Genomic DNA, 21,255 nt, shown 5'->3' with positions numbered 1-21,255 from the left:
GCTGTTTTCATGCATTGTTTTCTGTATGCCCCCTAGAGGTGGGATTATAGATGAAGAAAAAATAACTATTTTCATGATTTAATTTGGTATTTTGCTCTTCTGGTGATGCTGGAGTTGGAAAATATGAAGCAGGAAGTTTTAGGGAGTTTTTTTGTTCTGATGAGAGAAGAAGGCGTTATGAGAGACAGAAAGCATGGTGTGTATTGGGAGATGGCAGACGTAGATAGAGGTCCCAGCTCTGGTTGTGCCACCAAATAAATAGCATGGCTTAAGGTAAATCACTTAAGCTTTCTAGGCCTTAGTTTCTTTTATTTTATGTGTTATGGATGCTTTAAAAATTTCTTCCAGTTCTCAGTAATTTCCACCAATCTAGTAGCATCTTTTCTTGTAATAAAGAAATACAGTAAGCAAAACAAATGGATACATTCACAATGTCTGATAGCATGTGCCTCATTGTGAACCTGTGGCCCACCACCTCTCTACCAAGAAGACAGAGATATATTTCATCATCAGTAGTCTGGGGCTCAGTTTCTTAATTTATAAAACAAGAGTTTTATCTTTCTCTGTGATCCCCTTCCATTCTGACATGCTATGATTCTATGAAATGAGGATTGATAAGGATGGAAGGTTTTCTGTTCTAAAGTGACAAAGCAGTTGAGGGACAATTGCTCAAAGATTTCCTGCACTTTATATTAGGATCACTTTCTATACCTCCCATTTGGGAACTGTATGGTTTATTAGATTTATAAGAGAGTAGAAAAGGCCCTAAACCTAGGAGTTCTAGACATGGTATTGCCCCCAACAAGGGACATAATCTTGGACACAACATTTAATTTTTCTGTGTTTGCTTCTTCAACTGTAAAATAAATGTAATACCTTATAGGGTTATTATAAGTATCAAATTAGATGATATGAAAATGCTTTGAAATATATAAAAATGGATAAAAATGTATAGGTTTTTAAAAAGGTTTTTTTATGCTTTTAGTTTTTTATACTACCTCCCAGAAAACTCTCTCTACCACTCTAAGCCCTCCATTGCTTAAATAAGTAAATAAATAACCTAACTCGACCAATATAACAACTTATCTGACATATGCAACATTTCAATTCTGTAGTCCTTCACATCTGTACCAAGAGAAAAGAAATGTGTTTAATCATGTTTTCTCAGGCTAAGACTGATAACTGCAACTACTTTGAGTTTGACCTCCTTTGAAAAGTGTTGCTTTGGTTTACATGAATGTAGTTGTATATGTTGTTCTCTTGGTTCTGCCTACTTCGTTGTGGATCAGTTCACATAAATCTTCCTGTGCGTCTCTGAATTCATCATATTCATTGTTTCTTATGACGCTGTAGCATTCCATTATAACTCAATTTGTTTAGTCTTTCTCCCTCAGCTGAGAGGGGACCCACTTTGTTTCTACTTCTTTTCATTTATTTTTTTTTTTTACCACCACTAATTTCCTTCAGTGAGGTGCTGGCTGTGGAATCAATGGCCTATCTCTACAAAGCCCTGAGCTTCCTTCAGGATCTCTTTGAGTCAGTGGGGATCCCAGAAGACCAGAGGCTAGAGAGGACGGAAGTGGTGAAAGTGAGTATAGCTTTGACCTGTTGATGTTGTTCGTGGTCTTCAGAATCCATAAACTTGTTTTATTTTAATATTTTGATAACTGTATTTCAGTATAATTGGTACCTTTTGTAATCTTGTATATTTTTATGCATTTAAAAATATAATTCTGAGGAGTCCATAGGTATAACCAAACTGTCAGAGGGGTCCATGATACAAAAACAGTTGAGAATCCGCTCTTGAGGGAGATACTAGCTGAGACAAAAAATGTATTGAAAGGTATGTTAGGCAGTGGTGAATTTCAGTTCAACCAGCATTTTTTAAGCACCTATTACGTGCCAGGCACCAGCTATGCAGTGGAGATAGAAATACGAAAATGAAACAGTCCTTGCCTTCAAAGAGTTAGTATTCTACTGGATAAACAATTTGTACACAATTAAATGCAGAATAAATGTAAAGGAATTCCAGAAGAATGTGGGGAGACTGTTGCGTCACATAGCATCTAGCACTAAACTTTGGAACTGAGGGGTTTGGGAGAATATTTCCTTACTTGAAATTAACTGGGTGTGGGGGGCAACTAGGGAGCACTGGCCTTGGAGTCAGGAGGACCTGAGTTCAAATCCAGCCTCAGACACTTATTAGCTGTGTGACCCTGGGCAAGTCACTTAACCCTGATTTCCCCCCACTGCCCCCCCAAAAAAGAAATTAGCTGTAGGTTGTCAAATCAAGATGCTTTTCCTGAGCATCCCTCTTGAAAACAGCACAGGGTTTTTATGTTCCCAAGAATCTGAAGAGGTTGGATTGCTGATTTTCCCCTTCTCATGCCATAGAGCCTTTTGGACATGATAATTGCAGAGGAAGAGAATAAGAAAATGAGGCTTCTGGAGAGCATAGCATTACATCGAAAACAACTAGACAGTCTGTGCTTTGAATTAAATGTGGAACATTTTCAAGTAAGTTCTGAACTACTTGGAATATTTTCTCAATCCTCTTCAGCCTCGAAGTCCTCAGATTCCCCTTTTAATGTAATAAGGTTCATTTTGTGTGGGGGGGGGGGCGGTGTTTGAGCAGCACCGATGTGGGTTTCCTCCTGTACAGGAGGAAGAGGGCATCACCATGCTGCAGCTGGAGAAGGACTTAGGCATCCAACTGGAAGTCAGATTAAAGCAGAAGGAGGATAGGAAGCGTGAGCTGAAAAGGCTTCAAGAGCAAGACCAGGCCTTCTGTGAGCTCCTCCACACCACTCCCTACAGCATGGACAGGGCCTCGGTGCCCAGCTTGGAGGAGCTGGACCAGTTCAGATGCTACTTGGCGAGGCTGGCTGAAACAAAGGTATGTGGCAGAGACACCCGGCACGCCAGGCGTCTGCATTTTAATCAGTGGGAGAGCTTTCCCTGATACAGATCACAGCCTCCATGTTGATCTGTGGTGGTGGTGGTGGTTGATAATAATAGCTGACTTTATTCTCAAAACAACCCTGTAAGATATGCTCATCACCCCCATTTTGCAGATGAAGAAACTGAGGCTTTAAGGGTTAAGTAACTTGCCTACGGTCACACAGGAAGCATCAGAGGCGAACCTTTCCAGTGCTCTTTCCACCATACCACACTGTCTTTCTTAAAGAGTTCATTGCATCGCCTTGTGGCCATCCTACTGGTGATAAACCCCACCCAGCTCAGTTAGCTCCTTCAAGGTAGATGTGAGTGTAGTTCCTTGCCAGGTCCATATTTGAGGCCTTTTCGGCTTGCGAGGACCTGCCAGGGCTTGCACCCTGCTGCCAGAGCTTTCAGGGACCCAGGGTTACCTCCGTGTCAGGCTGAGGCATTAGATTTGAAGCTTAGTACACAGAGGCACCTTTTCTAAAAGTCACTTTGACTCACTCTGAGGGGGGCACACAATTTCTATGCTCTTCTAGGCATGCAGACAGGAGGAATTTATCAGCGCAAAGAAGCAGATCCTACTCCTTGTGGAAGAGTTAGATTACACCCCAGACACGAGTGTTGAAAAGGATGTTTTATGTGAAGATGAAGATACTTCTGATCTGTCATTGGAAAAACTTGCAGCTCTGCACGACCTGCTACATCAGGTATGGAGACCCTGGCCCAAGGTCCTTTTTGGAGATCTGATCTGTTGCTGAGGGAGTGCTGGGATCAGGACCTTGAGATTGTCCTGTTCTGTGAGTTGGGATTCTCACCCAAAGCCATAAGAGTGCCTCAGTATCCTTTTTTTTTTTTTTTGGCTAAAAAAAGGGGTTAAGTGACTTGCCCAAGGTCACACGACTAGTAAGTGTCAGGTGTCTGAGGCCAGATTTGAATTCGGGCCCTCCTGACTCCAGGGCCAGTGTTCTATCCACTGCACCACCTAGCTGTACCCCTCAGTATTCTTTAATAACATGTCTACTCTCTTTATCACCAATCTCTAATAGGGAGAGGAAATTTTATTTGCAAGTACAGAGTGCCAAAAAATGAGGAGGAAAAATGGGAGAGAACTAAAAATCTCTAGTTTTGAATTCAGGTTTATAAAAAAGCAGATGTCTAAATGAATGAAAGGCATCTAACTCATAAGATATCAGGTAGATAACTGTGGGGAGGGATGGGGGATGGTGTTTGAGCAGCTCTGATGTGGTTTTCCTCCTGTAGAGGAGGAAGAAGGCATCATTATCCTGCTAAAGTTAGGACTGTATGTATTACTTGCAAGTCCTCCATTAGATTGTAAGCTCCTTGTGAGCAGAGACTATCTTTTGCCTCTTTGTATTCTCAGTGCTTGGTGCAGTGTCTGGTGCATAATAGAGTGCTTTATAAATGTTTATTGATTCATCCCCTTCATCAGTCTAGTGTTTGGTGAGAATTTCTGGTCTGGGATACTGAGGTTCTATACTGTGGCATTTCCCTAAAATAGTGATTTCTGGATGTTCCATCATAGTCCATATGCTGAAAAAATTGTAAATACAAACATGATCCCCTGATATACTGCAAAGATTCATTTGTTGTCTCTCTCCCTGCAAGCTGGTATGTTTTGGGCATCTTCTTTGGGAAGGTGAATGGCCTACTGTGAAGCAGCCCTTTTCTCTAATTTTTTCTTTCTTTCTGTCTTTGTCCTTCTGTCTGTCTGTCTTTCTTTTTGTCCGTCTGTCTTTGCCCCTTCATTCCTTTGTCCCTTCATTTCTTCCTTCCTTCCTTCCTTTCCAGTTAGAGGTGCTGAGAGCTGAGAATGAGATTGTGTGCGAAGATCTACACTCTCAAATCCAAAAGCTCTGGGACGAGTTACAAGTTCCTTATGAGGAGAGAGAAGCCCTGGCTACATTCATGACTGGGTCAATACCCAAGAGGAGAAAAGCGGTAAGGAAACACAGTAGGCATTAAAAGCACTGGCTGAGAAGACAATAGCTTTTGGCTCATGGGCCACTTTTTTGAACTTTCTTTCTCCCGTCCGTGGGATGCCCTCTCACCTCACCTCCCTGGTTTCCTTTGAAATTTGATGCACGTGCTACCTTCTACCCAAAGTCTTTCCTGATTTCACCCAACTACTGGTATTTCTCCCCACCCTCATTACTTTCTGGTTATTTTGTATATGATTATTTATGTATATGCCATTTCCCCTGATAGAATATAAGCTTCTTGAGGGCAGGAACTATTTCATTTTTGTCTCTGGTAGTACCTGGTGCAAAGTTGGTGCTTGATAAATGCTTGTATTTTGATAGATTGACTGGGCCAGTAGTTAGTAATGATTGTTTTTTATAAAACACGTTTTCTTTGAAAGCTATTTTAAATAAGCCTTGTTCCTTAATTCTAGTTTGCAAGATTTCTTTTGGGGCAGGGAACCTCTTCTATGGTTTTGCTCTTAGAAATCATCATGGAACAAAGGTTTGAGTAGTTAGCATTTTGAAAAATAGCCTAATGTTCCATTACTGTGTGCCCTGCCCAGCTGGTCAATAAGCTGATACTCACAAAATGCATCCTATAGGAAAGGATATTCTTTCTTAGTGCCCTAAACTAAGGCCTATGTGTGGCCCATTAAAAGCAGAAAAGAAATGTAGCAGAGCTCAGGTGAATATTCAGTATAAGATTATGATGGAATACTACTGTGCTATGACTAATGATGAGCTTAATGATCTTGGAAAAACATGGAAAGACTTGCATGAAATAATGAGTGAAATGAGCAGAACCAAGAGATCATTGTATACAGTAACAGCAATATTGTTTTAAGAATGACTTTGAGTGAACAAGTCATTTTGGCTATTATAAATACCCAAATTAACTATAAAGATTGTATGAAGAAAGACGCTATCTGCATTGAGAGATAGAACTGATAAATAGAAGTAGCTATAGAATAATTTTACATATATATACATGTATTATATCTGTATATATGTAATATACATTACATATGTATATTTTTTGTATCTTATAGTAGCCATCTCTAAGTCGGGAGGGAGGGAAGAAAAAAAGGAAAAAAAACGAAATTTACATGATACCTTTATTATATATTTAAAAGGAATAGCAAGTTGTACATCATAGATTTGCAGTTTCATGTGCGATCATCTTTTTATTATATTGCATTATGGAAATACTTGTTTTATTCCATAAATTATGAATAAGTAAATAAAATTAAACAAAAGAACAGCAAGCTCTTTTTGATGCTTCCTCCCCCTTTCGGCAGCTTCAGTCAGAAGCAGATCGGCTGGAAGAGCTGAAGATTCAGAACCTGAAAAAAGTGATTGAAGCTGTCAGAGAGGAGCTGGCTCTGTATTGGGAAAAGTGCTTCTACAGCCAGGAGCAGAGAGAAATCTTTGCCCCCTACTATGATGGTTGGTATGGGAGATGTAGACACAGCCCGGTAGATGCACCTGTTGGCTTGCTCTTTTGTGTTACTGTGTTTTCACTTATTTGTGTAACAACAAGTATATCCATTTATAAGAGGACCTAAGACACAGCCTGCCTTTTCTAGTTCATGGGATCACAGACTTAGAGTTGGAAGGGACTTTGAAGATAAGCTAGTCTGGCCTTCTTATTTTATAGATGAGGAAAAATGAGGTTCAGGTTAAGTGATGGGCTGCTCAGTAGGAGACAGTAATATGATGTGGCAACCCAAAAAAGCTAACAGGATGTGAGGTTGACCTGAGAGAGCCTTGAAGGAAGTGATTTATTTTGGGGTGCCTGGACCTGTGGTTTCACTGGTCACTTACTCAACTTCCAGTGAGGAAATGCTCTCTACCTAGGCAGATTGATACCTAGTCATAATTTATGATATTAGATGCCCAGAGTATTGGCAGATTGAGTGACTTGTACAGGGTCCCAAAGCCAGGATTTGTCTGTCAGAGGTGGGATTTGTAAGCAGGTCTTTTTAATATCAGTTCACTACACACAGTACCATACTGTCTCTCAAATCAGTCTGTAATATTGGGAGTAGCTCTGGGTGCCACATTTTACAAAGTGGACCATGACTAGATGAGGACAATTAGGATTGTAAAGGGATTGGAGACAATGCTGTAGCAATGATTATTTAAAGAGACTTGGGATGTTTAACCTGCAGAAGAGAAGGCTTTGGTGGGAGGAGAACACAGGAAACGTGATTGGTCTTCAAATGTTGGGAGGATTGCAATTCTGGAAAAAGGATTGGACTTGCTCTGCCTGGTCCCAGAGGTTACAGAGAGGATCATTTTGGCTCAACATGAGGGAAAATCTCCAAAAGTAGAATGGAATGCCCGGGGAGATGGGTTCCCCCTTGCTTGAAGGTCTTCAAGTAGAGATGGTATGAGTACTTGTAAGGGATCATGTCAGAGGAAATTCTCACTGGATTGTTGGTTCCTTCCAGCAGGGGGTTTTGTGAATATTTTCAGTAATGGGAGGTTCTCTGCCCCGTAAGGTGGTCTGTTGTAGTGGCAGATGTCTGTACTTGAGAGTCCTTTCTTCTTGTAAGCTAAAATCTGTCTCTTTCTTCCTGCTGGTCCTAGTTATGTTCTCGAAAGAGAATAGAACAAGTCTGGTCATTCCTTTGCATAATAGCCTTTCAGTTACTTAAGGGGAGACCTGGTAGCTATCTCCAGTCTTCTGTGTGCGTAACTATCTCATTTTAACAGGGATTTAAGGCCACTCACATGCTGCAGAGATAAATGTGAATCATATTTTGTACACGAGCCATTCCTTCTATGAGATGGTTACTGGATCCCCATCATGGTCTGGTTCTTGTCTTCTGGATAAACTCTGTTTTGTTAGGACCCTTTTAAATTTAAGCTATCTGGGGCTAAATAAAATACCCAAGGGATGGAGATTGTGATTTCATTGATGTACGTAAATCCCAGGTGACAAAAGTCCCTTTACCAAGGCAGGGTGGCACATTTTCTTCAACTTATACTTTTAGCGAGCGCTGAGAGGTCAAGTGATTTGCTTGGGGTCACACTTTCGGATTGGTGCCATCTACAGGTTTTTTTTTTTAATTTAGTAATCATACCTTCTATGACTGGCCAAGAACAGAGTTCTGAAGCATATTTGTAGTTTGAGACAAGGAGAGGGGGAAGGAGTTTTGTCCTGTAAGGTTAAGCTCATATTTGTAGGACAGGTCAACCTGGCTGCATCCTGAGCTCCATAGCTGTTTGGAATACATTAATCCATTCCTCACTCCTTCTTCTAGTGGATGCAGAAAAGTCTTGCATTATTTGACTGTCCTTTCCTTTGTATTTGAAGGTCTTTTTCCTGGTGGCTTGCTGAACTTGTTTCTGAATTGGATTGTTATATTTAACCACGGTTTGCAGCATTGGTTTTTTTTTTTTTCTGAATGCAATCTATGAATTCTTTCAACTGGAATTTCATTTTCTATGTTTAGAAGTTCTGGGTAGTTCTCTCCTATTTTTCCTTCATTATGGTGTTAAGGATTTTTTATCTGTTGTGTTCTTTTGGAGACCTTTGGTGCTTAAGATTGTCTCTGTGAAACCTATCTTCAAAGATAATGGTTATGTTTTGCTTGTATAGTGAACATATTCTCTTTAAATGTTATTGTTTTTTGCTTTTTTTTCTTCTAGATTGTCCTTTAGTTCTGTATCTTTTTATTGCCAATTTGTTGTTCTTTCCTTTGTTTCTTTACAGATTCAAATTTTTCTGTTCTCATTATTTTTGTTGCACAATCCATAAATTCTGCTCCTTTAATACTCGTTTCTCTTTTAAACCGCTAAGAAACAGCATCTTATGGTTCCGTGTTTGCTTCAAGTTCTACGTGGTCCTCTTGTCTCATCAAGTGTTGAATCATTTTTCTGCATTTTGCATTATTTATTCTTAGATGCTGGAAACTCATTCACTAGACCCAGAGGCCATATTTCCTTTTGTGGTTATTGTTTTTCCTGTTGATTTATCTCTTTATGTACAAGGTCTTTGAGTTTTCTTCTTGAAATCTTTGGTACTTTCTCCCCCCCCCCCCCCATTTTCCTTATCACTCACTTTTGACTCCCTTCCCTCTAATTGTGGCTTCCTTGGGGACTGGATGTCAAAGCATCTTAGCTTCCTTCCACAAAGGGCATTTCATTCTTTACCAGCCTAGGTTTCTGCCCTAAGTGACTTTTAGTCAGCACTAGCCCTAGCTGGATGTTGTGCTCTTTCTCTCAGGCTTCTTGTAGAGTGCTGCACAGCTCTCCACAAATACAGTGTCCTGTCTTGATGACCTGTCCCTCTCTCTGTTCTTCAGTTCCCTGGCCTACCACCAGCAGTTCAGAACTTTGCTACACTGGTACTGGGGTGGATTTTGATATAAGCTTGTGTCATATTCTTGGGTCTGCCAGTGCTGGTTGCATGACAACTAGGGATGGGGTGCTGAGTGAGCTCAGGGTCAATGGGTGTCAGTACCTGAGTTTGGGAGGTTTTTTTTTTATCCTTTTTTTGGGGGGGGGGATTCTGAGTATCTAAGACCATGGAAACAGTGGAAGTTATTTATCTTTGATACATAATTTCTGTTTTGGAGTTTAAGAGGTCATGAGGATTGGAGAAAATGTCTAGTCTACCATTTTGTTGTTCATATGACCCAGAAGTTCCATTAGCTATTATTCTTATTAATAGCAGTCTGGTGAGAGGATAGTTGGGAAGTGGTGAAGTTAGGGGCAGGCCTGCGATGTTACAGTAATTTTAAGGAATGGGTAAGAGTTTAAGAGGTTAAGAGGAGCTAGCCTAGCATGGTGGCAATAAAAATGGAAAGGAAGTGATAGCTACAAGAGACATTTCAGAGGAAGAATTAATAGGATTTGACAACTGACTGAGAGGGAGGAGATAAAAATGCCTTTGGGGTTTTGAGCCCAGGTGACGTCATTAGTAGAAACAGAAAAAAAAAATGCAAGTAGGGGAGGTTTGTTTCCAGTAGGAAGGAAGTTCTATTCTGGATGTCCTAAATCAGTGATGATGGCAGGACGTGGAAATGGAGATGTCCTAGTAGACAATTGTAGATATGAGATTAGAACTTGAGTTGGTATTATGCAAGTTGCTTGAGGGAAGGGACTTTTTCATCCCCAGTGCCTAGCATAGTTCCTTGTATATAGCTGGTACTTAATAAATGGTTGAGTGAAATTAAATGTCAATTTGAGAGTCATCCAGATAGGTTATAGTTAAAGCTGACTGGATTGGCTTTCCAAGGGGAAATTATAGATGTGATATTACTATATGCCTGTCTGTTCAGGGAATATGTCATGTATACTGACAACTATGAGAAGGGAAATAATAATAATAGCTAACATTTATATAAAGCTTTAAGGTTTGCAAATCCCTTTATGTATATTATCTCATACAACCCTGTGAGGCACGTTCTGTTATTATCCCCATTTTATAGATGAGGAAACTTAGACTGAGAGAACTTAAATGACTTGCTTAGGGATACATAGGTAGTAAATCTTGGGGGTAGAATTTGAATTCAGGTCTTGCTGAACTCCAAGTTTAATGCTCTGTCCACTATGAGAGGGAAAAAGGAGAAATCCAGAGTGATCTCGGAATCTAGGAAGAGGAGAGAATCACATTGTTAACTGGGGATTTGGGGAAGACATCATGAAGGACATGGCATCAGAGCTAGACCTTAACAAAAAGGGAGCATTTCAGTAGGTGGACATAAGGAAGAAATGCTGAGAGACAGCTTGTACAGATGTACAGAGGCAGGCGAGTTCAGGATAGGACTGGGGAACATCTGGCAATCTAGTTTATCTGGACTGTGAGATTCACAAAGGAAAATAATATGAAATGAGTTGGAGCCAAAATGGAGAGTCCCTTAAATTCTAGGCTAATGAGTTTGTGTTTTATCTTCTAGACAATAGAGAACCATTGGAGGTTTGGAGGTTTTGGACTGATATAATCAGACCCAGCATTGAGAAGATTATTGTGGCAGCTGTCTGAAGGATAGATTGGGAAAGGGGAGAGATGTCATGGAGCCTGTGTCTGGTGCTCAGTAAAATTGTATGCAGTTGACTGGAAAAACACCAAGGGCTGACATCCTCATTTATGTCCACGGTTACATAAATACAATGTGACTTTAAAGTCATTAGTGGCAATTTACTCACTGGGCTAAAGATGGTGATGTTACTCTATGAAAATATGTGTGCCTCTTGCATGTTTCACTGCCTTTTTCTCATATCTATGTCTGTACTTTTCTGTCTTTCTGTTTTTTAAGAAGCCACATGACGAGAAAACTAATGAACAGTTAAGATATATTTAAGCATAGACTAAAATGAACAAAAACCTAAATTTTATATTATAGAAAATGAGTAGTATATTTTCAGAGACCTTAAGGGGTTACTAGCGGTAAATGTAAATGAAAAATAAGAATGTATTCCTTCTCAGCAGACTTGCATTAAAGGCTGAGTAAAAAGGTGAGGGAATGCAGGGAAAATTGGGGTCATGATTTTTTAGGGACTTTGAAATGTTAATGGAGGCAAATTTGGGCTTTTTCTCCCCCTCTTCTGTTGGAACCTGATTGTTACACAGAAGACTACTCGGAGACTTTGCTCCAGCTCCACGATGCTGAGGTGGTGCAGTTGAAACGTTACTATGAGGTGCACAGAGAGCTCTTTGAAGGCATCGAGAAGTGGGAAGAAAACTGGAAGCTCTTCTTGGAGTTTGAGGTACCGTCCTGGTATTGTCAGAACAAGAGGAAGGCAAGGGGAAAGGCAGCCAAAAAAAATGGGGTTGAAGAATGGATCTGGGCTTTCACTGGGATACCTAGATGAAGAAACTCCCCCTAATAGAGCAGGTCGACCCCTTCTCTGCAACTTAGAGTCTGAGAGAGTTAGGCATTGAGAGGTTAATTGTCCAGGATCATGAAGCCAGTATGTGACAGGCAGTTCCTGAACTCCAGAGCTTTCTGTCTCTATTGGCAGCCTTCTGCCCACTATGCCAAGTATGTCACATTGTCTTGTGCATAGTTGCATGACTTTGGCAATACAAGATTTCTGAAACTTGTGAATTGTCCAGGAATGTGTTGATAGGTACTTCTGTCAATTGTACTGACTTGCAGAAACATAGAAATACTGGTTTATTATAGTAATATACCAATAAATACAGGTATATGTATATTATTATTATTATTAATATTATTATTATGCCCAGAGCATAGACCCACAGTATACAAAAACCAATGGGCCCTGAGCAGCAGTTTCAGCAACCTTATAAAAGTCTTAGTTATGCAGACGGGGCACTGTGGAATTTTACAAAGGGTTTAGAAACAAAGATTTACACATCAAAAAACAGCTAGCAGAAGGGGAAGGTTTATATCAGGTTAAATAATAAACTGGTCAGTAAGTACTGGGGAATATAGCGAGACTTTGTAGACTGACCATTAACATTGGAGAGATAGCTAGTTATGTGACATCCTTAAGTAAGTAGAAGTAATAAAGCTTGAGCTGGAAATTCTCTTATTGCTAACAAGTTAATGACTGGAGCTACAGTTAGATATCTTAGCTTGATTTTGTGGATCCTAGCTAGTTATGTGTCTTACTGTCTTAAGCAAATGGTGGTAAAAGCCAGAAAAGTTTTCTTATAACACTTGACTTTGCCACCTAAGTCTCCTAATTTTCATAAACTGCTTCTCCCCCCGCCACAATCTCATAAAACTGCCTGAGTATCTGTTTCAGTTTAGGATCCATTTGGATTCCTTTTCAGGTAATATAGCTTTAGTGTGGGGAGATCATCTCAATCTTTCCTACTTTCTATCTCTTGTTGGGATTTGAAAATTGGAGACGATCAGGCAATCAGCAAGCATTTATTAATCATTTACTATGTGCCAAACACTGTGCTAAGCTCTGGGGTTACAAAGAAAACCAAAATTCCCCCCCCCCAAAAAATCATGATTATCCCTGCCATCAGGGAGCTTACACTTTAATGGGAGAACCATATAAATATTTAGCTATATACAGGCTAAATGGGAAGTAACCTTAGTGGGGAAGTCACTAGCAGTAGAGGGAACCAAGGAAGACCTTCAGAAGTGACGTTTGAATTGGATGTTGAGGGAAGCCAGGGAGTCTAAGAGGTGAGGGAGGGGAGCATTCCAGGACTGGGGAATCAATCCAGCAGCTCTGGGGTTGACATAATTTAAGCAAGGTAATCAGAAAAGGGGGATCATCATCATTACCTCTATTAGTCCTCCAGTTTGTCAGCCTGCCAGACTTTGAAATATTTTTTCAATTTTTTTTTTTTTTTTTTTTGTGAGGCAGTTGGGGTTAAGTGACTCGCCCAGAGTCACACAGGTAGTGAGTGTTATGTGTCTAAGGCTGGATTTGAACTCGGGTCTTCCTGACTCCAAGGGCCGGTACTCTGTCCACTGCGCCATCTAGCCCTCGGTTCATTCTTTTTTTTTAATACCAGACTTCATTTTTATCATAACTGAACCTTAGAATGGGGAGGAAACATCAGACTTCCTTCCTAGCTCCTTCTAAGTATAGCTTTTTGAGATTAAGGGACTTCCAAGGAACTAACTAGTTATGCTAAGACTTGCTAGTTGAATACTGGCTCTAATTGAAGCATAATTGTCTCCACAGAGAAGAGCTTCAGATCCAAGTCGTTTTATTAACCGTGGTGGAAACCTCCTGAAGGAGGAAAAACAAAGAGCCAGGCTCCAAAAAACTTTCCTTAAGGTAGTGTCATTTCTTTGGCTGGTTGACCCCTAATTCCAGAAAACCATATGCTTGAAGATTTTGCTCTATAACTAATGTCTTCTATGTACTAATCTAATAATGCTGATGAACATTTGGAGCCTGTGATGATGTAATTTCTCTGCTTAGCTCAGGGACAAGCCTTCATAGATTTGTGAGAGTCTTGGGTTTACTCATTCTTATCTAATTTACATAAACGACTCATATCAAGGCTTCTTGTCATCAATTGGACTTTGGGGCAGTCTCTCAAAGTCTAATAGAAGAGACCATCTGCAAACTATTATGTGCAAATGAAATCTATCTAGGATAATTTGCAGGTAATTGCAGAGGGAAGGTATGGGCATTAAGGAAGACCAGGCTTTTTGCAAAAAATGGGATTTTAGCTGAGACTCGAAGGAAGCCAGCAAAGCCAGGAAGTGGAGATGGCGAGGGAGAGCATTCCAGGCATAGGGCATGGCCAATGAAAATACATAGTTGCAAGATGAAATGTCTGGTGTGAGGAACAGCAAGTGTGACTGGATCACAGAGTATGTGGGGAGGGAAATAAGGCACAAAAAGACTGAAACAGTAGGAAGGGGCCAGATTATAAAGAGCTTAACAAACAGGATTTTTTTATTTTATCCTGGAGGTAATAGAGTTGATTAAGTAGTGGAGAGTGACGTGGTCAGATTTCATGCTTAAAGAAAATTTTGATAGACAAGTGGAGGATGGACTAGAGTAGAGAGAGATTTGAGGCTGGGATGTGTAATGAGTACAGAGGCCCCTTCAATGAGTTTTGATAGTGGTGATATTTTCCCCTCCAAAATATTAATTGTGAAATTATGCATGTGTGAAAAATAGTCCCCCTTTTGGGAGGAGATGGGTAGGGTTTTTAGCTCCAAAATTTTCCTAGTCACTCTTTTTTTTTTAAATCCTCCAAGATCCTTAGAACTCACATATATATCTCTAGCCACATTTTAAGCTTCAGTTTCATAAGATTAAGAAATCATAGGTGCTATAGCACCTTGGGCAGCCCAAACAGGAACTTCTTAGAAAAAATGAAGGGTTGTGGGTTTTCCTTCCTTCTCAGTGTTCCTGTGAATGAACCAGGTCTTTAAGTTTTTTAGCATCTGAACGTTCCAGTCACTGACAGGCACATCCTTTGCTATGAATTACATGTTCCTGTTAGAGATACCACAGGGAAGCTCCTGAACAGAAGTTTTCATTTGAAGAGATCTCTGGGATTTTCATTGTGACAAAAGAGTTGGGGACAGTAGTCTCCTTTTTTTTTTTTTTTTTTGGCTCCAGCTGGAAGAGGAATTGAAAGCACAGATTGAACTGTGGGAACAAGAATATTCAAAGGCCTTTGTGGTGAATGGACAGAAGTTCATGGAGTATGTGATGGAGCAGTGGGAGATGCATCGTTTGGAGAAAGAGAAAGCAAAGCAGGAGAGAGTAAGTCTGAATAAAGAAAGGGAAAGGAGAAAAACAGTAAGTTTTTTTTATTTGTTTTTAAATAATGAAGTGTATTATAATATTTCTGCTAGGGACTATGGGTGATGAGAAACCAGCCCAGGTCTGCACCTTGACTTCAGTTGTTGTTTCTTTTTGTCCTAGGGATGTGACATCAGATTTTTCTTTTTACAATAAATTTTTATTGATTTATTTTGTTTTTCTGTCACCTTCATTCTCCAATATATTCATCCCTGCCCCCAGACTCCTCCCCAAGACCCTCTATAACAAAGAATAAACATGAGGGAAAAAAAACAATTCAACAAAACTAACCCACATAGTGAAAACATCTGATGTTATATGCAGTATTACACACCATCATACTCACCTTTGCAAAGAAGTGGAGAAAGGTTTCCTTTCATAGCTCCTCTTTGAGGCCAACCTTGGTTGTAACATTGTAGCATTCATTTTTGATCACTTCCTTGTTCCATTTACATTGTTGAAGTTATTGTGTACATTGTTTTCCTCCTTGTGCTAACATCACTTTGCATCAGTTCGTATACATCTTTCATGCTTTTCTGTATTCATCATATTTATCATTTGTCACAAAACTGTAATATTTCACTGAATCAGTGTACCACAATTTGTTTAGCCATTCCCTAATCAATAGGCATGTATGTTGTTTCTAGTTCTTTGCTGCTGCAAAAAGTGCTGCTGTGAATATTTTGATACCAGATTTTTTTTTTTAAATGAGCAGTATTTGACACATAGTAAGCACTTTAAAAATGCTTTATCTATCTATCAACCTCATTTTCGGGTCTGTCTATCAATTCATCTCCCATTCCTGTCTTATGTATCTAACCTTCCTATTTTTTTGTTGTGATTATCTGTTTTTTTCTGGTTCTCCTTCAGCATCTAAAGAAGAGCCAACAGATAGAAGTCGAAATGTTTTATGGCAGTACACCTAAAATTCCTAGCAAGAGGGAAGGCCTGGGATCCAAAATAACAGGCAAAGTTCTCAAGGTAACATGAGATTACAAAGGGTATGGGGTGGATAGGCTTCTTGGCTATTGGACTATAGACAAGAAAATATTCTTGTTTTTCTGAGTGGGGTCTGGATTGCAGGTAATGATGAATAGGCACTCTGTAGCTTCCATTCAGCTGACTTCCACTTGAGATGCCACATAAAAGGAGACTAAGTGAATATAAACATGCTCATCATTAAATAGTTGTTCTCCCACACTGATGTGCTGATCTTGATGTCTGGGGAGCAGATAAAAAACAAATAAATTTTAACAGAGATGGATGGGATGGCAGCTGATTTCAGGAACTAATGAGTTGTTCTGGGGGGATGGTGGCAGTAGCTAAGTTGTTGGGTGTTTTTTTGGGTTTTTTTTTGTCTTTTTCCTCCTACTACAAGCTGCTGCTGTTGTGGTCCTTCCAACCCCACATGCTGAGTGGTGTTAGGAGAAATTGTTATCCTTTGAGAATATTATGGGCACTCCTCATAATTACTAATGAATGTTACTTTAATTTGATTAGAAATAGACAAAAGTCTTTGCAGACTTTTAATGTTTTTACTAGTTGGTCTTTTCCAATTATGTTAATACTGAAATCCTCTGTTATTTCTTCCAGCTGGTTTCCAAGATAAATTTTGAAATGGCTTTTGTCTCATCATTCTGTATTAGTTGAATAGACCACTGTTTTCCATGATTTCTGCTAAATGAACAAGACACTAGGAGTGCTATTTTCTCTCCCAGACCTTTTGGTCTGTCTAGCTCTCTCTCCACTTACATCTTTCTTTGCCTATGCATACAGACATACATTCACCTGCCGACCTACCTTCTCTCTCTCTTCCCTTCCCTTAAAACAAAAGACTCAAAAAACTGGAAAAGCATGATATCATATATCCAGGGTGCTTTTTGGAGCAACCAAAACATTCCATTGCATCACTAGAATGCAATAGAGGCAGAGTGCCGAGAGGTTAAAGTGCTGGATTTGGAATTAGGAAAAACCTGGGTTCCCTTTTTACCTCTGACACTTTTTAGCTGTGTGACCATGGGCAAGTCACTTAGTGTCTCTGAACCTCCGTTTCCTTGTCTGTAAAATGAGAGGGTTGAACTTGATGATTTCGAAGGTCCTTTCCAGCTGTCAGCTGATGATCTGGTGAGCCCATAGACCTGACCACTGGAGTTTTGAAAGCTTAGTTTAGATCTATTGTGAGCTGTGCTTCATTTGCCCTGGTAAAGTTTTATGAGGTTCTCCTGCCTTGCTTTTTGCAAGTTCCTTCACTGGTCTCTGTCCTCTACATCTCTATGTGATGGAAACTTTCTCATTTGCCAGGGTCTAATTCATAGACCATCTCATCTGTGAAGGTTTTCCTGATTTTATCTCTCCTTATCAAAAATCTAGAAATGATCTGTCCTTGCTGAGATCTTTCACACTACTTTTTACCTTTGCAGTACACTTAATATGTTGCAATTTGTATTACAATTATTTATGTTCTTGTTTTACCTCCCTTGCTGAATTGTAAGCTGCTTTTGGGCAAGAACTATGTCATGTGCATCTTTGTATCCCTAGCAGGGTACCTTGCATGAAGTAGGCATTCATTATGTAAATGTTTGCTGAATTTACTTGAGGTGACTGTAGAATTCATCTAGTACAATTTCCTAATTTTGTAGGTAAGGAAACTGAGACCAAGAGAAGGGAAAGCAATTTGCCTGAGACCCACGCAGCTAGTTAGTGATAGAGTTAAGACTAAATCTCAGATCTTAATTTCTCATACTCATCTTCCTACTATATTATACTGCCTCTCTGTAGCATACGCAAAGTTAAAAAGTTTAGGCTTTAAAAAAAACAATGGGGGGACATTTTAAAAAAATTTACATTGACTTGGTCTGCTTGAATAGGCAGGAGGAGATAGGCCACAGGTAAAATAGTGAGAGTGAGTGGACGAAGAATCCTCCTCATGGAGACTTAGGAGGAAGGGCAAAAAAGAAGTTATTATTTTGTGCTGAAATTCTTTAAAATGTAAATCATTACCAAACAAGCTTAGTTGTTTATTTTGATGTTTAATGTTAAGTTTCCAAAAAAATTACTTTTTTAAAATTAAAAAAAAATGATGAAATTGAGAGCATAAAACAAAGCATGGCATAGATGTGTTACAGGAGAGTCTCAGGAAGGCTGAAGCCTCAAGTGATTCAAAGCTAGTTAAAAATGCAAAAAGTTTTTTCTCCATGAGAAAATTTTAATGGAAAAAGCAGAACAATTCAACCCCTGTTTTGTTTCTCTCTCCCCTATAAGGGAACTGACCAATGAAATGGGAAAGCACAAAAAAAGATATAGGTGTGTTGTGAGGGGAAAGAACACCTGAAGGAATGGTGGGAGTAGTCAAATAATGCTTTTTATTTCTCAGATTTCTGTCTTCCAGTAACTTCCATTTTAAATAACAGGAGAATAGAATGACAATTACATACGAATATATTTTATTAATATTTTCACCTCTTACCTCATTTGAACCTCACAAGTTCCCTATGGCTGAAGAGGGGCAGGTACCCTATTTTACGATGAAGAAGTTACAGGGAACGAAGGGATTTTTCTCATGAGGGTCCTTCCCAGGTAGTGGTAGTCCTTATTGGAAGAACCCAGGCCTGACTCTCAGTGCTGGGCTCCTGCCTCCACACCTGGCAGGTTTCCTCTTCAGACATTTTAGTCATGCTCACCCGTCTTCTATTCTTCTCTTTCCTTTGGCCAGTCCTGGAATATTGGTTCCCTGGGGCAAAAGACGCTCAATACCAGCCAACGGGAGCATAACAGGACCATTGACTTGGATGAGACTGTTCTAAACAATGGATATTCTCAGCCATCTCTACTCCAGGGAAACTTCCAGATTCATTCTGTTGCCAGCACATATTCTGAATTTGTGGTAATCCGCCTTTTCTAATATCTACCTGTCCTCACAGAACACACAGACAGGGCAGGACGGGTAGTCTCCTGATGACACACAGTGCCATCTCTGGGGTGGAAAAGCTGTGTGCAGGAGGGAAGTTGGCAGTTTAACTTCTGAGGGGGAAAATGGAAAATGAATGCTGTGTAATTGCAATGACCATGCTTGACTCTGAAGAAGAGATGAGAAAAGATACCTCCCTCCCTTCTTTGCAAAGGTGGGGCAACGCTGGGTGTGGAATATTGCATCTACTGTCAGATTCAATTGATTAGTTTTGCTGAACTGCTTCCCCCCCCCTTTTTCCTTATTTTAAAGGATGATTCTTTTGGTAGAGGAAGGGTGAAGAATATATTTAGAAATGAAGATGATATGAAAACAGAAGGTACAGATAAAAATTAAAAAGGGGAAAACACTTGAACTTCAGAATGGGATCTTTCTGAGACAGGTTGGCTGTAGGGAGAGAACCTGCATCACTTTTCCAGTGGCCACTCTGTTCTCTTGGTGGCATTCTTGGTCACCATCTCAGTCCTTTCTTTTGTGGAAGGAGCTCACTTTCTCTCCAGTTTCTTATCTGTCAGATCTAAGGCTTGTGTGGCAGTCCTTGCATGTCCCTTCTTTCAGACTGACCTAATAATATCTGCTGATTTCATTATCATCTGAGTAGAGCTTTATAAGAGCCAGTCCTCTCACTGGGACAGCCTCCTAAGTTTAGGAAAACCAACAACAAAAACCCTAGTTATTTTTTGAGTGTTTAACATTTAAAATCTAGTTTTCTGTGGAAACATGCTGCCCCAATTTTATGTAGATTTTCAGCCCTGCTTAGATGTGCCAAAGCATCTTAATAGAAGCTTTATTTAGTAAGGGTCACCTCCTCTAGCTGTGACTGAATTCCATTAAAATAATAGCATAAAAAAGTGATTAAGCGTAGTAATCATAATGAAATATGTCCACCTTGAAGCAGAGAGGTGGAAGTCTACTAGGACAGAATATTGTATATGCTGCCAGATGTAGTCATTGAAGCAGATGTTTTTGCTCCGTTGTTTTGCTTTGTCACGTGGGAGTATTCCATCTGGAGAAGCAGGGGAGGGCTAAACTGACTCTGATACAAAGACATTGGGCACCCACATTAAACTAAAAAAAAATAACAGGATCATTGGATCACTCTTTGTGTATGTCGTGAGGGAGCCCTGACTCTGCTGTCAGGATCCCAGTTCTTTTATAGCCTTGGAATATTTTGCATTACACCTGCTGCCGTCTGGTGTGACTTAGTCATCGTCATTTTCCTGACTGGCTTCCTAGGAAGTTCCAGCCCAATAGATTATAAAACTAATTAAGAGGATAAAGAAAAATAACATTTTAGTCCTAGATGATGTTTCTGGCTAGTGTCCCACTTCTTCTGCTTAAACCAAACAGTGGTACTTGCTGCCTCATCATTTCATTTTACTGTTTGTTTCTGATGCTATTGATCTGTGAGTCTCCTCTCATGTAAGTGCTAGAGTAAAGTTCTAGGAGAAACTTAGTTATATAGCATTACTCTCTTCCCTCTGCTTTGGTTTTACTCTTTTCTCCTAGTTCTCTTTCTAGCTGACTGACCACTTGTCAGTTTCTTATGTAATTAGCTCATCATCCCCAGCTGGACCCCCAGCCGTGGATATGCCCTAAGGTTCCATCCTGGTCCTCCTCTTCTTTCTCTGTATTCTCTTTCTTGGTGATCTCACTAGAGGTTTACTTGTCATCTCTATGCAAATGACTTCAGGGGCAGCTAGGTGGCACAGTGAATAGAGCTCTGACCTTGGAGTCAGGAGGACCTGAGTTCAAATCCAGCCTCAGACACTCAATACTTACTAGCTGTGTGACCCTGGGCAAGTCACTTAACTCCAGTTACCTAAGCAAAAATAATTTTTTTTAAAAAATTAAAAAAAAAACAAATAACTTCAAAAATCTATATATCCAGCCCTACTCTCTATCCTAAACTCCAGCATTGTATCACCAATCGCCTGCTAGAAAGCTCTACCTGGATGTCCTGTAGGCATCTCAGATTTTAATACATCCAAAACAGAACTAATTTCTTTACCCCTAGATTGACCTTTCTTCCAAGCTTCTCTCTTTCTGTTGAGGGTGCCACTGTTCTTTCCAGTCATCCAGGTTTATAACCTCAGAGCCATTTCTTGACCCTTCATATCCTCATGTCCAATTGGTTGCTAAATC

The 21,255-nt window shown here is 39.9% G+C and overlaps 1 protein-coding gene across 1 annotated transcript; it reads left to right on the top strand.

The window, feature by feature from the left end:
- Positions 1-1,462: 1,462 nt before the first annotated feature.
- On the top strand, positions 1,463-19,446 carry LOC114035501 (protein regulator of cytokinesis 1-like). The gene is made up of 12 exons (XM_027851648.1): positions 1,463-1,588; positions 2,395-2,517; positions 2,663-2,896; positions 3,480-3,650; positions 4,753-4,902; positions 6,224-6,371; positions 11,509-11,645; positions 13,557-13,652; positions 14,958-15,104; positions 16,014-16,124; positions 18,856-19,026; positions 19,363-19,446. Exons 1-12 carry the CDS (start codon positions 1,490-1,492, stop codon positions 19,444-19,446), a joined length of 1,671 nt encoding a protein of 556 aa, XP_027707449.1. The 5' UTR covers positions 1,463-1,489.
- The last annotated feature ends 1,809 nt before the right edge of the window (positions 19,447-21,255 follow it).

The sequence above is a fragment of the Vombatus ursinus genome, unplaced genomic scaffold (assembly GCF_900497805.2).
Source record: "Vombatus ursinus unplaced genomic scaffold, bare-nosed wombat genome assembly UNPS02009205.1, whole genome shotgun sequence".
NCBI classification, from domain to species: domain Eukaryota; kingdom Metazoa; phylum Chordata; class Mammalia; order Diprotodontia; family Vombatidae; genus Vombatus; species Vombatus ursinus.
Note: the sequence above shows the minus strand (reverse complement) of the source record. Positions and strands in the feature narration are given on the sequence as shown.

Coding starts and splice junctions, on each gene's coding strand:
- LOC114035501 (XM_027851648.1), top strand. CDS start 1,490: ATGGCCTATCTCTACAAAGCCCTGAGCTTCCTTCAGGATCTCTTTGAG. Junction 1,589..2,394: donor AGAGGACGGAAGTGGTGAAA/GTGAGTATAGCT, acceptor CTCATGCCATAG/AGCCTTTTGGACATGATAAT. Junction 2,897..3,479: donor CGAGGCTGGCTGAAACAAAG/GTATGTGGCAGA, acceptor ATGCTCTTCTAG/GCATGCAGACAGGAGGAATT.